This window comes from Misgurnus anguillicaudatus, chromosome 8 (assembly GCF_027580225.2).
Source record: "Misgurnus anguillicaudatus chromosome 8, ASM2758022v2, whole genome shotgun sequence".
Taxonomy (NCBI): Eukaryota; Metazoa; Chordata; class Actinopteri; order Cypriniformes; family Cobitidae; genus Misgurnus; species Misgurnus anguillicaudatus.
Genome location: NC_073344.2, coordinates 21,541,507 through 21,560,018, shown reverse-complemented (window position 1 = coordinate 21,560,018; position 18,512 = coordinate 21,541,507). Strand labels below are relative to the sequence as shown.

Genomic DNA, 18,512 nt, shown 5'->3' with positions numbered 1-18,512 from the left:
CAACGAAAATCCTGGAGGACCAAAACATTTTACAGCTGATCGCTGTCAATAAAGTTCAGCGAGGACGTCCCAAGGATGATAGCGGCAATGACATTGTTATTAACATGACAAAGTTAGTGTTTTGATTAATGCCATTTAATGTTTTTTTTTTAATCACTGTATACCAGAGGTCTCCAACCTTTTTCAGGCCAAGGACCCCTTAATCGATAGAGAGGAGGAGCAGGGACCCCCAGTACATGTATCAAATTAAGACTGGATTTACATACTTTGTTTTGATGGTTATATTACAAAGATAATAGAATAATAATTTTGGAATACCCAGTCTCACACTGTTAACATAATACATTTAAAAAATGTATTTACTGAATAGATTTTAATGTAAAAACCTTCATTTTGATCAAGTTTAGACTTTTTTTATTAGTCTATTAATGCATTTTGTTGGATGCCTAATTTCATTTTTGAAAAAAAAAAAAAACAATAAAATTAAAATTGAAAGATTATGGGGGACCCCTGATAATACCACCAGGTATTATCAACTAAATTAATATTATTTAAATATTAAATACATTGCAAAGATGAATGCACAAGATTCAATAGATTTATAGCATTTTGAACATTAGTTTTATAATAAATCTTTAAAAATCAAATTATGAATTTACATTTTTAATGTTATTATAACCTAAATATGCAATGTTAAAGTTTGTAACAGATAATAAGGGTTTTCATCTTGTCACTTTCCTGGTATACAAAACACATTTTAAAATGGATTTATTGCGTTTTGGAACCAAACTCTTCATTTGTACCAGGCCGTGTCGGCTTCATCAGAGAGATCGGAAAGTTGGCCTTTGGTTTATATCTAACTGTGGGTTCACACCAGATGCGAGTTCATTGATTTGCATGAGTAGATTACATATAAAGTCAATGCAAAGATTCGATTAGACACGTGAGGTTATGCAGATGACGCAAATTAGGGGGTGTGATTGGCGCGAAAACACGCGCTATTCGCCTCAAGCGCACCTTCGCGCAAATTGACAATATTCAACTCAAGCGAAAAATGTGCATGACACAAAGTTAAATCCCACGAGTAATCTAGAGTGAGCATTTGGTGTGTACGTAGCATAAGAGTCAGAAAAAAGGTAAAAACTAAATGATTGCTTTTGGTACAAAAAACTTGACTAACATCACAAGTGGACCTCAGGGAAACCATGATCCAGAAAATCCCAAATAATAAGAGGCCAGAGTTGATATTTCTCTGGTTTAAATCTTTTAACTTGGATTCTGGATTCCTTGGGGGTGAAGTCCTTCACAATGTTAATTGTAAGGGCTATGTAAATTGGACAAAATCCATACTGGACAGCAAGCGCTACACACGAGGTACGTAAATCAAATGACGACTGTGAATGTGAATCATTCTTTATTAATGAAATTCTCTACTTTAAAAATGAAAGCCTTTGGCCCTTTCAAAGATGCACTCCATCCAGGTGATTGAAAATTTGGATGGGGATGACCAGATATCTCTTGTTGCCAGAGACATCCATCAAAACCGTTTCTGAATACGGAATAGTGTGTCAAATATGATTCATACCTCGAATGAAGTCCTCTACAGAATAATGTGTTTATATGCTGCTTTGATAGCCTACTTAGGGTATTCAAATATCAGCGAGCAAAGTGCACACTCTGAATTAGCAATTTTAAAGCCATCTTGCAAAATATGCCAATATTACAGTTTTGAATAGCATTACACAGACTAGCAGAATTGTGAATAATGGCATTCACATGAGGTCAGATATGGGCAGAATATGCTACAATATCTTATTTTTTTGCAGCTAGAAGCTTATTCAGAACAAAATATTCAGCTAGATGTTAATGCGTTTTGAAAAACTTTCCCTATTTTTCATCCATCAGGTGTAAATCGCCTTCACGCGCACCACAAAATACTTTACATGCAACTTACTTTGTTATAAAAGACTTTTCACCTTGGAATATACACTTTAATACAAACATAGATATTCTTTAAGAAGCACAAGTTAACAAAAATTAATTACAAAGTGAAGTTTAACTGCTTAGACCTTCAATGTCGAAAATGTAAAAGTAATAAATGTAGCTGGAATAAAGCCATGTTTACTTCGACAAGGTCACAACGCAGTACCATATAACATTATTAAAACACATTTGAAGCTAAAACAAAGAAAAAATTGTCTTTTATTTCTTTTTAAATGACAATCTAGTCACTTTTTTGTGTTGGTGACCTTCATCCATTTAAATAAACCATTTGTATTATTAAAGCGACGGCGAGTTTGCAGTGACTGTTATGATAAATTTAACTTGATATTAAACCAAACCGTTGCTTTTATAGCATGTTATTGACACAAAGGTCTCTGCATATTTCTCCTCATTAAGGTTTAGACAGTAAAAGATAATTGGTTTTATTGTCTGGGGGTCGATCTTTTGTAAGCTACTGTGTGGGCAGATTTCTAAAGAACTTCATTGTATCTCAGGTGACCTTTTCTGTACAAAATGCCAACATGTCTTCGAGATACACGGACCTGCTGCGTTTAAGCAGCATCGAGTCACCAATTAGTTATTCAGATCTGTTTAGGAATTAAAATATTAGACAGACAGGAAACAACATTTATTATAGAGAGATTTTCAAGAGCATGTTTGTGTTACCTTAATAATCCTAAATAATACAGTTTTAAAATTTCTCCCTTGAATGTTCGCTAAACATGTGTAAAGAAGTGAAAATTAATTTCATAGCTGCGCAGTTCTCAAAATTACTGCAAGAGGCACAATCTAACACATCTGTTGCAGATTTGTTGGAGCATTTACACACCAAACCTTTTGTTTTATTACAAAATGAGACATTTAATAAAGATTAAGTCAGTAGTGTCGAGCTCAAGAGAAACGAAAACATTTAGCAACAGGATTTAAGTGATACTTATGTCAATTGTATAGCTCTCACATCTCAAAACTGTTGAATCAGCCTAAAGTTTTATTAAATTATATCTTACAAGTTGGCTAATTCGTACAAAAAACGTACGTATCATAAAATAAAACAAATGAAACCCCACCTCTAACCCCAACGTCACAGGGACAAAAGCAAATCTTACAAAAATGTATGAATGTGGTCGAACAAATTTAGACAAATTTGTAAGTATTTTGCGAGTTGGCTAATTTGTATTAATTCGTACAAAGTGAATCGCACAGAAACGTATGATTATCATAAAATAAAAAATATGAAACCCTGCCTTTAACCCCAATGTCACAGGGGAAAGCAAATTATACAAAAATGTATGAATGTGATCGAACGAATTAATACGGATTTTATGAGTTGGCTAATTTAAATGAATTTGTACAAAGTGAATTGTACGAAAACGTACGATTATCATAAAAGAAAGCAAAAAATTAAAACCACACCTCTAACACCAACGATGTATGAATAAATGTATGAATGTGGTCGTACGAATTTAGACAAATTCATACGTATTTTATGAGTTGGCTAATTCATATTAATTCGTAAAAAGTGAATCATACAAAAACATAAAATTATCATAAAAGAAAACAAAAATGAAACCCCATGTCAAATCCCAACGACCACATTCATACATAAATCTATGAATGTGGTCGTTCGAATTTATATGAATTTGTATGTATTTTATGAGTTGGGTAATTTGTATTAATTCGTACAAAGCGAATTGCACAAAAACATATGATTGAAAACAAAAATGTAACCCACCTCTAACCCCAACGTCACAGGGGCGAAAGCACATTTCTGAATGTGATCATACAAATTAATACGGATTTAATGCGTTGGCTAATTCAAATTAATTCGTACAAAGTGAATCGTACAAAAACGTACGATTTTCATAAAAGAAAACAAAAATTAAAAACCCACCTCTAACCCCAACGATGTATGAAGAAATGTATGAATGTGGTTGTACGAATTTAGACAACTTCGTAAGTATTTTACGAGTTTGTTAATTCATATTAATTCGTACATAGTGAATCGTACAAAAACATATGATTATAATAAAAAACAAACAAAAATTGAACCCCACCTCTAACCCCAACGTCACAGGGGCGAAAGCAAATCGTATAAAAATGTATGAATGTTATCGTACAACTTAATACGGATTTAATGAGTAGGCTAATTCAAATTAATTCGTACAAAGTGAATCGTTCAAAAACGTACAATTATCATAAATGAAAACAAAAATGAAAACCCCACCTCTAACCCCAACGATGTATGAAGAAATGTATGAATGTGGTTGTACGAATTTAGACAAATTCGTAAGTATTTTACGAGTTGGCTAATTCATATTAATTCGTACATAGTGAATCGTACAAAAACATATGATATAATAAAAAACAAACAAAAATTAATCCCACCCCTAACCCCAATGCCACGTGAGCGAAAGCAAATCGTACAAAAATGTATGAATGTTATCATACAACTTAATACGGATTAATTGAGTAGGCTAATTCAAATTAATTCATACAAAGTGAATCGTACAAAAACGTACGATTATCATAAATGAAAACAAAAATGAAAACCCCACCTCTAACCCCAACAATGCACGAAGAAATGTATGAATGTGGTTGTACGAATTTAGACAAATGCGTAAGTATTTTATGAGTTGGCTAATTCATAATACATATTAATTCGTACATAGTGAATCGTAAAAAAACATATGATTATAATAAAAGAAAACAAAAATGAAACCCCAATTCTAACCCCAACGTCATAGGGGCGAAAGCAAATCGTACAAAAATGTATGAATGTTATCGTACAACTTAATACGGATTAAATGAGTAGGCTAATTCCAATTAATTAGTACAAAGTGAATCGTACAAAAACGTACGATTATCATAAATGAAAACAAAAATGAAAACCCCACCTCTAGCCCCAACGATGTATGAAGAAATGTATGAATGTGGTTGTACGAATTTGTCTAAATTGTCTAAGTATTTTATGAGTTGGCTAATTCATAATACATATTAATTCGTACATAGTGAATCGTAAAAAAACATATGATTATAATAAAAGAAAACAAAAATGAAACCCCACCTCTAACCCCAACGTCATAGGGGCGAAAGCAAATCGTACAAAAATGTATGAATGTGATCGTACAACTTAATACGAATTTAATGAGTTGGCAAATTCAAATTAATTTGTACAAAGTGAATCGAACAAAAACGTACGATTATCATAAAAGAAAACCAAAATGAAACCCTGCCTCTAACCCCAACGACCACATTCATACATAAATGTATGAATGTGTCGTACGAATTTGTATGTATTTTACGAGTTGGCTAATTCATATTAATTTGTACAAAGTGATTCGTACAAAAATGTACAATTATGATTAAAGAAAACAAAAACGAAACCCCACCTCTAACCCAAACATCACAGAGGTGTAAGCAAATCGTACAAAAATGTATGAATGTGGTCATACAGATGAATACAAATTAGCAACCTCGTAAAATACATCCAAATTGCCATAAGATCCATACAGGTCTAATAAAGTATTTGTCTGGCTACACGGTTACATAAAGCACCTTTAACATCCTCAAAAGCTTTGGAAAAGGTTTAACAGACTACAAAAGGGTGAGACAGAAATTATTTTTTGAAGAACCTTTCAATATTTTATTGTGAACTGTTCTTTTAAGGCTAAAAAGCGGTGATGGTCATGTGTACCATGTGTTTATCAAGCTTGGCATAAGCCAAAACGTTCCCATTGTCATTTAAATGCATTCCAGTCATACCTCATATTCCTCTTTAAACCCGTAACCCTGTCCGCATTTCATCTGGGTGATGTGCTGGAGCAAATCTGCCACTCGTATCGCTGGCTGGAACTGGCCGGCCTGGTAGGACATTTCCACTGACTCACAACCTCCATATGGGTAAGTCTGGATCGTCATTGAAGGCTGGGACATCTCACTATGACTGCCATCTGTGGAGAAAGAACCAACACTATTGAGCTACTGTACAACCGGCAGCTTAAGAGAGACAATTATTGTGTGTGGTATAGAGATAAGGGGCAAGTTATAGACTTGCAAGGTCTGGAAGTGAGATTTGAGGCCAAACATGCAAAGTAACTACTAAAATCATTTACACACATTCATCTGGAGAACAGCTTGAACTATTATGAATGCCTTGAAGTAATAATATTAAGTTCCTGGTACTGATCATGTATACTATTAAATTGAAATAATAGTAAAAAAGAAAATATATATAAACTCTTGAAGTCTTTGATGTCATGTTGCCCTCAAAAGAAAGCACAGCTTTGTTTACTTTAGAGCTAATACCTCTCAATCGCAGGCAAGCCCTTGAAAGCTCATCTAAGACCGGCCCTACAGCGAGTTAGTGCAGATTTATTCAATGAAAGCTCAGTATATAGCAGACCTCAAATGGGGACACTTATGCATGACAATAAACTCCAACCACAACAGTCCGTCCTAGCGACTCTTTCATTAAGATAAGATTGGCAGAACCGAAGTAGTTATTGATGATAATGAGTTCATTAGCTAAAGGAATGAAGGAAGCAGCGAATGAAGATTCTTTCCTACGGCCTCCGTTAAACACCTGAAGCGTCATCAGATACAGAGAGGGGTGAAATATTACTCCACAAATTATTAATGTGGCTATTTGCATCCTAATCGGCATGAAAATTCATTATGCACTTAAAGCGATTCCCAAGCTAAAAAATTCATAATCCACTGCGAACATCTGAGTTTTCGACACAATAAAATACAAGTAATTTTGCATATTAGCACGATAGCATTTCTAATGCCACTAGAAGGAAGTTGAAAGTATTAGTGGAGACAATGTATTATGAAGTAAACAATTACGCCAGAATTGTAGCTTCAGGAACAATGTGGCTACAGGGATTGAGAGACTGTTATGAATTCATATAAAGTAGTACTATTAGGGGCCATTTACACCAAATGCGTTTATGGCAGTTGCATTTTTTGAATGATTTTCTATGGCAGTGAGCATTATGCACGCTGTTATTGCGCACCAAATGGCTTGTTTTTTTTTTCCGATCGGCGCACATGGGACAAAAATAAATAAATAAATAGCCCAAATTAAACGCACAAATTACATAGTCTGCACTGGTGTCATCCTGATTTACCACTTTGTAAAACTTATTCCAGGCAACCCTTTTCTGACCTTCTATTTCCTTTGTTTTTAATTCTCATTTTTTGCGTCAAAATGCGTCCTCATTTCTCCACGCTGTTAATGATAGAACGAATGGATCCTTAACAGCCGAGGCTATCCCAAACAATTAAAACCTTTATTAAATAAAAGTGTATTAGAAAACGTTTTATTGTCACTGTTTTAGTATTATAAGTTATGTTTTGTGTTAATATTATCCGGTTTATGTTGCGTATATTTCTAAGGTTGATTATTTGATATTCTGTTGAATAGTTTAATCTACATCAATGTGTCATATTTTCTAAAATAAATTAATATTTTTCTGATTACATAATTATTTTAATAAGTCAGAAATGTCTCCGCTGTTTATTGCTGACGGTGGGCGCTACTGGGGGCGCGTGCAACAGGTGACGCAAATTATGGGTCCTCAGAAGGCTAGACCGTCTCATTTCAGTTCTCTTCGCGAACTTCTGAGCCTGCCACCTTGAAAGACAGAGTGCTCACCTTTTAAGGTCGCATGCTTAGAAGGACACAGCTAATAACAAGCAGTCGATCCGCCACCCGCCCGAATTTAATTAAAATATTATTTTTCGTCATGTCATCCGCCCGATCCGCGGTTTATCCGCGGAGTCCGCGGCTGTGACCGCCAACCGCGCATCTCTACTAGCAATATAAAAAAACACGCCGCACTGCTCTTTTTAAGTGACCAAAAAGAAAAGCAGTGCCTTGCGTTTCCAAGCATTTATAATGCGTTTTGGTGTGATTGGACCCTTAAGGGGGTTGCAAACCGAACGCGCAGCTCAGCGCCGCACCGTTCTAAAAAAAATCGAATACATTGTTTTTTATTAGTGTATGCACACCGGCGCCACTCACATACTTTAAAATTAAATAAAATCATATTTGTCCCAAATATTTTGCATTTTGAAGTAGATGCTATCTGACTAAGCTCACGATATTTAATGTGCACTTCCGGTTCTATGAAACCTCCGAGTTGTCCTAGACGTGACTCAACACGACGCTGCGCATCGCTGAGCGTCCGGTGTGTGACCCCCCTTTACTCATTCCATTACAATTGCTCATTTTTTGGATTATGTAACACTTCATATATGACACTTCAAATTGTGCAGCTTGTTAATAAAAGGTGAACTATTACTTTTTAAGAAACAGAAGTCTGCATTGATAAAGCGAAATATCCCACAGACATATCTGAGGGAAAGAATATCATAGTGATTTGGCAATGGACTCTTTTGTTTTGGGACACTAAGCAACCATCTCCAAACTTTCTTGAAGAACCTTAAGGCCTAGGTTCACTTTTTTTAGTGAACGCTAGGGTCAGTGTGCAAATTTTGCCATCAGAATAGTATGCACGTAATGTACGCACACCACTGGATTTTTGTAACCGTGCGTACTTTATATGCGCACGTGCAGAAAGATGTATTACATAGGCCAGGAGTGGTACTGCAATTTGTCGCAATGCAAATGCGTCAAATGCCTATGAACATTCGCATAAAAGAACGAAGTTGGGCTTTAAGGATCACCAAGCAATAGGGGTGTAACGATAAATCGCGGCACACGCTAATATACCCATCCGTTATTGATTCTAAATCGCAAAGGTGATATAATGCACCTCTCTTTCATGTACTACGACTCTTTGTTCAGTAGGAAGACCTTATCAATCTAAAATCACTGTTAGTTTGAGTCGTTTATAACATGCATTTGAAAAAGCAACACTTTTCAAACAAAATCATTATAAATATTCTTTATTATTATGAAAATACCTGAAAAGGTTTGAAGAACAGCGATATAAATACGCTTATAGGCATTTTCTGGAGATGCGCATGTAAATGGTACTACTTCTTCTGCGACGCATATTGAGTTTCTGCGCGAGAGCGCCCTCTGGCTTTTGGATGTAGCGGCGTTTCACTGTAATTCATTAAAGGGACAATAAGTAGGATTTACCTCCATCTAGTGGTGAAATTGTATTTTGCATTCAAACGAATAGTGCTCTCTAGCGCCTCGCCTTTTCCTCGCTAAATATGGTAGCTAATATGTACTCACTGATCTCCTCGTCTGTTTCGGCTGGTTTATGTGTTCTGAATGAAAACGCATTGTGGAAACGCATTGGTAGGCTAGTGCTTTTTGTCCCTCTCTGCTATTATAGTTTATCAATAAGGTGGAACGACACGGAAGCCTCCTTGGACTTACCTGTTCAATGTAAGTAAGAGAAGAAATTCTAAGCTTACAAAGAAAAATCAGATCACTGGTAGAGGTCATTTGACACCAACGAGGACATATTTATGAATAAAAACATTGTTTTTGATTAATAAAACACTTAAAACCCTACTTACTGTCCCTTTATAAAGCATACAGTAGCAAGCATCATCAACCGATTTATCGTTACAACCCTACCAAGCAATATTATATGCTTGCATCCTGGAAGTAGTTTTGCATGGGAATTTCCACAAAACGTAAATACCGTAATGAAATTTGTACATCCTAGGTAATTTTTACACTTGCCCAGGGTTAATTTCGGTGGCAAGTTTAGTGTTGAGGGCTTGAGGTCATCATACAAACAGCTAAAGAAAAACAAGGGTATGTGAGAGAGACATAGAGAAGCATACACTAGAGACTCTTGGGTCTCTTAAATTACTCGCCGACCCATTTGCTTTATCCTTCCCTCTGTCACTATCGGTTCAGTCTTAATTAATTATTCATGTGTTTTCGTCTCTGCTGCATGGGGTGAATCTTTAAGTGGCAGCCCGGTGGGCGTATTATGTTGTTAAAATGACCGGAGAGAAGCGTCTGCTACATTCAATCCAGAGAAATATCGAACTTACGCTTTGCAAATAAGCGGTCAAATGTGCACTGAAGGTGACAGCACATAGGACACTTCATATGCAGATTTTAGATAGAGTGTTGAAGGTCAAACGTATATAGATATTGATGTTGAATCTACAGTGGGCTGGTGAGACAGTTATGAGTTCATAAAGTATGTTGAAACATTAGCATGCAGTGTCTCTGATGGGTTTAGTCTTATTTAGCCTTATAAACACACATTAGAACGGCCATATAGAAAAGATATGAATCGCTCGGATGCAAAACCCTTTAAGTGCGTCTGACATTTTTTCATGTTTTTTATTAGACTCTTAATGAATTCTGACAAAAAAAAAATGATATCCCTGAATGACCTGAAGCCGGGATTAAGCGGATTTGAAGCGTAAGTATTTGATGAACGTAAAATACGTGTTCGATTAAAGCAACACTATGTAGTTTCCATGTAAAAATGACTTACAGCTCCCCCATGTGGTTGAAAAGCGCAACAGTGCCTGGTATCAGACACTCTTCTGCAGGCAGGGGGAGGGGCGGGGCTGTGTGCTCTACCCTCCACCGCCACTTTCAGAGTGTGCTTGTAGCAGCTAGGAGGCTGCTCAGGTTGCAGCAACAGTACAATTTGTCCAGTTAAAAGTTATTCTATCACTGAAATAATTTTGGAGACATTATTTAAAGGTAAAAAAAACTACATAGTGTTGCTTTAATACAGTAGTACGCATTCGGTTAATGTTATTATCTCAGGTGCCGTGTATCGGCTTTTGCATCTGGGCTCCTCATATATACTGTAACATTTAAAATGGGATTTTTGTCAGAAACGATAGTCTAGTGGGCATTGCTCTGCAGTGTTGGGGGGAAAGGTACTTTTAAAAGTAATGCATTACAATATTAAGTTACTCCAAATAAAGTAACTAATTGCGTTACTTAGTTACTTTTCATGGAAAGTAATGCTTACGTTACTTTTTAGTTACTTTTGCATTACTTTTCCTTGGCTGAGGCTTGATCTCTTTTAGGCCTTGCAGGTGTTTTTATAACTACAAAGTTTTGCATTCAGAAATTGCATATTTCATCACAAAAATGTCGAACTCTGGCCTGCAATCTCAGTTTATGGCTCAAACTGTTCGCATACAGGCATGTACGCATAGACTGCATAATTTGACTATGTTTAGTTTAATTCAGTACATAATTTTTTTATAGAATTAATTAAACTAAAAAAGTAACTTGCATTACTTTTTTGAAAAAGTAACTCAAATATTAATGTGTAAATTTAAAAAGTAATGCGTTACTTTACTCATTACTTCAGAAAAGTAATATTATTACGTAATGCACGTTACTTGCGTTACCCCCAACACTGTTGCTCCAACATACGGTGCAGACGCACTTTCGGCAACCCGCGTTCAAATCCTGGCTTTTCCCTGTACTTTCCTGTCCTCTCCTTACATGCTGTCTATATCAAAAATAGGCAAAAATGGCCCAAAAAATGGTTTTCCCAAATGATCTACCCGAAATGTGTGTGGTGATAGCTTTTTTAATTACTTACTGTAGCTTAATTATCAGTCAATTGGAATGAATAATGTTTTCTTAACTTAATTACTTTGCTAGACATTTAAAAAAAAATCAACTATACCGTTTTCACTCTGCACGCTTATCATCTCTTTAAACATTGACCGATGTGTGCTAAGATGTACAAATATCCAGCATGTCCTGGAGAAGTGTATACAGGCGTCTTGGGTTAAATGTGAGTGTACTTACAGCTTAAAGTATTGAGCCAAACTCAATATTACAGAGTTTAAATTGCGCTATAAAGTATTGCTGGCTTGTACCACAGCTTGAGTCATTTACAGTGCATGAAGCCAGCCAATAGATGATATATAATAAATAATAAACAGGAAAATATGTTCTAATACTTTTGTTCAAAGAGGTATTTTCTCATTCAATGCTTCCCTGTCTCGTAACGCTTCATTTGCACAAACTCGCTGTGGCCATTACCTTACTGTATGTGTGTGCAGATGATTAAAGCCAGAACCGCATTAAGCCTCAATTATCGACCCGGTTACATTATGACAAACTGATACAGTGTTTGCCATTAAGAATAATTACCTGACAAGTCACAATAAAGCACAGGTGACTAAATAATGACACTGTAAATTACTTTCAAATGTCATATGTGAAAAGGTCTTTTGGTTTATGGAGGAATATGGACGTAATACAATAACTGTGAACTTAAACACAGCTAAAGTCATTGTGGTGGTTTACTGTTTAATACATAAAAATCATTCTACATAACGTAAAGAACATTCTGTGGAAATATAAACTTGATGGGGTGGTTTCCAAGACTGGGATTACCTTAAAACAGGACTAGGCCTTAGTTTAATTAGGATATAAAACTCGTTTTAACGAACATGCCTTACTAAAAACATTACTTGTGTGCATTTTGAAGCAAAAGAATACTGATGTATTTTAAGATATGTCAGTACAAGTTGTTTTCAGTTTGGGCAGCTCTTACAATTATTTTAGTCTAGTCTAATCCCTGTCCGGGAAACGTCCCAATATCTTTAATATTGACTACGTAAAATTGAAATCAATGAGTAAAATCAGACTTTGATGCTCCTGATATCATCATTAGATTATAAAACTTTAGCCTGGATTTCACAGTCAGGGGTTGTGTTTATATGAACAGTTTGGTTACGAAACGCGATAAACGCCATAAAAAAACAATAATAAATTAACATCAAAATCAGTATTGTATCAGGTCAGTATTAAAAATGAAATTCTTAATTTTATGCAAAATCCGATATCCGCCGTGTTATTCTGTCATCTTTTCTCCTTTTTTTCCAAACCGCGACAAACTTCCAGTCTTCATTCTTTGCAGAATGCAATAAATTCGCTCAACAAATCACAGCGCACTATTCCACGCATCGCAACAATAAGGGCGGTGTACTTCGTGATCAACAAACAAACAAAAACAAACAACCTGATCTCACGAATTTTCGTGGCATAGTCACGGAATTTTTTGCTCATTTTTCCTTGGAATTCTCACGGATCTCCGCATATTTCCGTGGCCCTGCCACGGACTTTCTTTTCCGTGGCATTCTATTTTCTTACCATTGTCGCTTCGGTTTAGGGATAGATTTACATAAAATGACATCCCTACCCAAACCCAACTCTAACCCCAACGCCAGGCGACAATTGATTAAAGTTTAGAAAATATTGAAGAATACATCAGAAAAGAAAGTCCATGGCAGGGCCACGGAAATATGCGGAGATCCGTGAGAATGCCACGGAAAAATGAGCAAAAAATTCCGTGACTATCCCACGGAACTTTGTGAGATCTCATGTTGAAAACAAAACAGTAATTTTGATAGCATTGATAAACCTGTGATGATTTTCTATGATGGGGAAGAAACATAAGCAATCAAAATCGAATAATTTACGCGTGAGGCACTTGGGCGAAGGAAAAATGTCGGCTGTTGCTTGTTCTCCCGACAGCATCAAGCTTCTGTCATGCTAACACATTGACCCCAGGGGATCTTATGAAAAATTAAGATTATTTAACGAAAATCGAGCATGACCAAAACATTTTACAGCTGAACGCTGTCAAAAAAGTTCAGCGACGACGTCCCAAGGATGACAGCAGCAATGAGAGTGTTTTTAATATGACAAAGTAAGTGTTTTGATTTATGCCATTTAATGTTTATTTTTTTAATCAGTGTGTACCACGAGACAACTAAATGAATATAACATGGCAAAGATGAATGCACATTTATATATTGATTCAATAGATTTGTTGCATTTTGCGGAAAAAATTATCAGTTTTTATAATAAATCTTTGAAAATCAAATAATGGATTTGAATTGTTAATGTTATTATAATCTAAAGATGCTATGTGAAAGTTTGTAACAGAAAATAGTGGTTTTCATCTTGTCACTTTCTTGGTATAGAAAACACATTTTTACCCAAATTAGTCAAAATGGATTTAATACATTTTGGAACTAAACTCTTAATATGTTAAAGCTCTTAGGTGAACAGGTCCTAGTGTCCAGATCATCACAGAAATTCAGAGGTGATATCTTGACTTGGACTAGCAATCACCCCTTAAAAAACCTAGCAACAACAAAGCCCTAGCAACCACTTAGTAATGTAGCAGGAGTTTGGCAAAGATAAGATATTTGAGAAAAACCTCTAACACAAATAAGGTCCTTAAATAAATGTAGTTGAGAGCACCCTAAAGTCTCCTGAACTATAAAAGAGCAAGCTCTGAGCAATGTCATTAAAGTGAATGTCACCAGGCGTCTTGTAGCTTACCAGCAAAAACCAAGCCGGTCCCATAGTGAGTTCTCCATATCCAAACTCTAAAACGATCATTTCTCCATGAAACGGATCTCTCTCTTTCTCTCCCTATCTCTGTCCTCCATTCTGTTTATACCTCCATCGATCTTACAGTTATCTAAACTTTTCTACAACATCTTAACCTTTTACTCTTTATCTTGCTTTAATATATTGCACGTACACCATTTCGCTAAATTTACGCTTTCTTTCCAACACAATCTTTACACTGCATCCCTCGCAGCTGCAAAACTGCTCGGTTTGTTCATCAACAAGCACATCGGATCATCTCAGTGTGGTTTATGATATTTAGAAACACCCGGCTAAAGTCCATTATCGCCGTCCCTGCAAGAGCTTTAATCCGGCAGCATGATCGATAGTCTATAAATGAACTGGAAGGCCCCATCTAACAGGCAGGTTTATAAATGATTTGGGGAGCACCGGTCTTTCTCAGCCTCATAATCTCAGCTCGGCATCAACTGAACGTCTGTAGAAATACGATGCGCGGGGAAAAGAAGTCTGTACAACAGATTGAAATAGTCTTTTTCCTCATTTTAATGCCCGATTCTTTTATTTCCAGCTGTATTGGTGGCTGTATTTCTTATGTGTTATCGTCTCTGTGTTTCTCTGTTCGCTATCATGCTTTTCCAATTCTTCCTGACAAAATCAATTCTTATTAAACTGCTTCCAATACTCTACTTACTTTCAGCTTTGGGTGTGCTATTAAAGGAAAACATCACCGTTTTTCAATATTTTACAATGTTCTTACCTCAACTTAGACAAATAAATACATACCTATGTTTTTTCAATGGGTGCACTTAATCTTTGTACAGCTCCTCGTGAATGTGTTAGCATTTAGCTTAGCCCCATTCATTCCTTAGGATCCAAACATGGATGAATTTAGAAGCTACCAAACACTTCCATGTTTTCACTATTTAAAGACTGTTACATGCGTAGTTATACAAGTAAGTATGGTGGCACAAAATAAAACGTGACTTTTTTAGGTGGATAAAAAATTAAAACTATATTGTATGGCGGAAGAACACTTAGTTTGCAGCACCTTGACCTCGGGCACAGTAATATTGACGGAAGTCTGAGGAAGGGGGAGTAGTCAGGAGTGATGATGTTACGGCGCGACGAGGTCAAAGTGCTGCAAACTTAGTGCTCTTCCACCATACAATATAGTTTTCATATTTATTATATTGTGCAACCATACTTACGTAACTACTCATGTAACAGTCTTTAAATAGGGAAACATGGAAGTGTTTGGTGGCTTTTAAATTCATCCCTGTTTGGATCCTAAGAAAAGAATGGGGCTAAGCTAAATGCTAACACATTTACCACGCGCTGTAAAAAGTGCACGCATTGAAAAAAGATAGCTATGTATTAATTAGTCTAAGTTGAGGTAAGAACATAGTAAAATATTTAAAAACGGTGGTGTTTTCCTTTAAGTGTGATTTTTTTGGTTTATATAATTTTAAAATTATACTAAAAATAATTTAAAAGAATGTCACATAAAAGTAAAATTAATGTGAGAGTGCAGTCAAAACCAACTCATTATATTTTTTTAAATATTGCCAATATTTTAAAATTAAATTGTCCCTTATTTTCCATTACAGTAACTAAAAATAATGACTAAATTATGTCATAATATTATATTTGTGTTTCATGTAAAATCTGTTCATTTTAGACACCTGAAATGTTAATGACCAAAATTTATTTTTTTAAATGCTACAGTAAAAACTTGTTCGATTGTTAACTAAAAAAGCCTGGAAAATAAATTTAAATACTGAAAAAAAAGATTTAAAAAATACATTTAGTTTTACGGTAAAATAAAGTAAAATGTACGGTTGTTGAAAGTAAAAGGTGTAAATTATCCAGCCCAGTCTCACGAAATTTCGTTATATAGTCACATTTTTTTTATTATTTTTTCGTGATATTATCAAGAATTTCCGCGTTTTTCCGTGATCGTATAACGAATTCCTGTTTTCATGTGATTTTCACGTATTGGTTACTCAACTGTTTTGTCCTATTTTCTTACCATTGTCGTTTCAGTTTAGGGTTAGATTTACATAAAATGACATCCTTACTCAAACCCAACTCTAACCCTAATGCCAGGCGACATATAAAAAATAAATCAGAAAAAATAGTATAAACCAATATATAAAGTGACATTCTAATGCAAGCACCAAATCTAACCCTAAACCGAAGCGACAATGGTTTTAAAATAGGAAAAAGCAGTTGAGTAACCAATACGTGATAATCACACGAAAACAGGAAATTCGTTATACGTCCACGAAAAAACGTGGAAAGTTGTGATAATATCACGAAAAAAGAATCAAAAAAATATGTGACTATATCACGAAACTTTGTGAGACTGGGTAGAAATTATCATATATTGTATAGTGAAAATCTCAGTAGGATATGTACTTCTCATGTTTCCTGTATTTTTACAGTTTTCTGTTAACCATAAAAACATCAGATTTGTTTTATAGTAGTTTTTGGGCAAATCTGGTAAACTGTTTTAGTGTGAATCTCTACAGTTGTTCTCAAACTTTTTCGGCATGTGGCCCCCCTTGTTTCCTTCGTGGCCCCCAAAAGAAAATGTTTGACATAAAACATTCTAAAACTTATTATATTATACAAATGTAGTGCTTTTGGTTAGTAGCCTTATTTTTTTAAGTTTAAAGGGGACATTTAACAAGACATTTTTTAGTTGTAAAATAAATCGTTGGTGTCCCCAGAGTACATATGTAAAGTTTTAGCTCAAAATATCATATAGACAATTTATTAAAGCATGATAAAATTGTCACTTTGTAGGTGTGAGCAAAAAATGAGGCGTTTTGGGTGTGTCCTTTAAAATGCAAATGAGCTGATCTCTGCACTAAATGGTAGTGCTGTGGTTGGATAGTGCAAATTAAGGGGCGGTATTACCCCCTTCTGACATCACAAGAGGAGACAAATTTCAACAATCTATTTTTTCACATGCTTGCAGAGAATTGTTTACCAAAACTAAGTTACTGGGTTGTTGTTTTTCACATTTTGTAGGTTGATAGAAGCACTGGGGACCTAATTGTAGCACTTAAACATGGAAAAAGTCAGAATTTCATGATACAGAATTTATGATTTTATAAAAATGGCATAAAATTGGCTTTTCTAGGAGAAAGTAAGACAAAAATCAGAGAGGTAGGACACTTACAGTAAGCAACAGTCTCCATTTGCTAGCAATTTAATCTCACTGCTGCCAAGAAGGAATAATTGAGATATCAAAGACATCTCAATGCAATGTTACAACAAGCCGAGTGAAATATCAACAATGTATTCATTTATGCATAGCCTAAAACCCTAACGCAATTCTCCCCCTCAAACAATGCTTTTTCCTTCAGAAAATCCCAGAATACCAATATTTCTTTTATGATTTGTCCCTTGATCCATAACATATAATCTTTTCCTCCCTGTCCATATCTCCAGTGCTTTTCTCTAAGCGATCATCTTGTCTCAGTTCACCTTGCTCATCTTCCATTAATCAATATACTGAACTCTTTCCATTTCTTTTTAAGCTCATGTTTTTCGACTCTTATTTGTCGTCAGTCCCTTGACTTTGCTGGGTCAGACTGGAGGCCTGTCAGGATATCTGAAACTCTGAAGCACTAAATGTAAAAAGCAGACGATTGTGGCATGCATCACCTCGGTGTACAAACATCTTACGATATGAAATCTCTGCCACAATCAATCAATGCCTTGCAACAGTGCACAGCGGCGAGGTTTGCTGTGGCATCTGTGTGCGCTTTTCTTCCTTAATCTTGATTTTTCACTTCCCCTTACATAAAGCAGGCTGTCTCCACCTTCATAACCTCTGTAAATATGTTTACTCTTGGAGGTTTATTGGCATTGAGTGCGTGTGTATAGTCGAGTTGCGGTCCAAGCTGCAGAGCGGATGGCTTAAAGTGAGAGTTTTCAAACCCCTGCTAGGAAGTGTCAGGATCAGAGGTTCGTGTTTAGAGACCCCTGCATTCCAGCCTTTTAGAGCGAACCTTTGAAATGAGCTCCTGGACTGACTCTAAGCCCCGAGCCCACCAAGATATCTATCAGAAATCCTCTCTCAAAAACTGCCTTTAAAGAGGGCTTTCAATATTTCCAGAAGAATGGAAGTATGGGGGAAGCTTTGCGTGACCAACAAAAATGTGTCAGAAGTAGT

At 35.7% G+C, this 18,512-nt stretch overlaps 1 protein-coding gene across 17 annotated transcripts in view; it reads right to left on the bottom strand.

The window, feature by feature from the left end:
- ptprt (protein tyrosine phosphatase receptor type T) overlaps positions 1 to 18,512 on the bottom strand; it is a 342,074-nt gene that overhangs the window by 57,968 nt on the left and 265,594 nt on the right. For all 17 annotated transcript variants that reach the window (XM_055214314.2, XM_073870461.1, XM_073870460.1 and 14 more), the window contains one exon: positions 5,767 to 5,954. In XM_055214314.2, the coding sequence (XP_055070289.1) occupies positions 5,767 to 5,954 (188 nt within the window). The remainder of the gene's footprint in view (positions 1 to 5,766; positions 5,955 to 18,512) is intronic.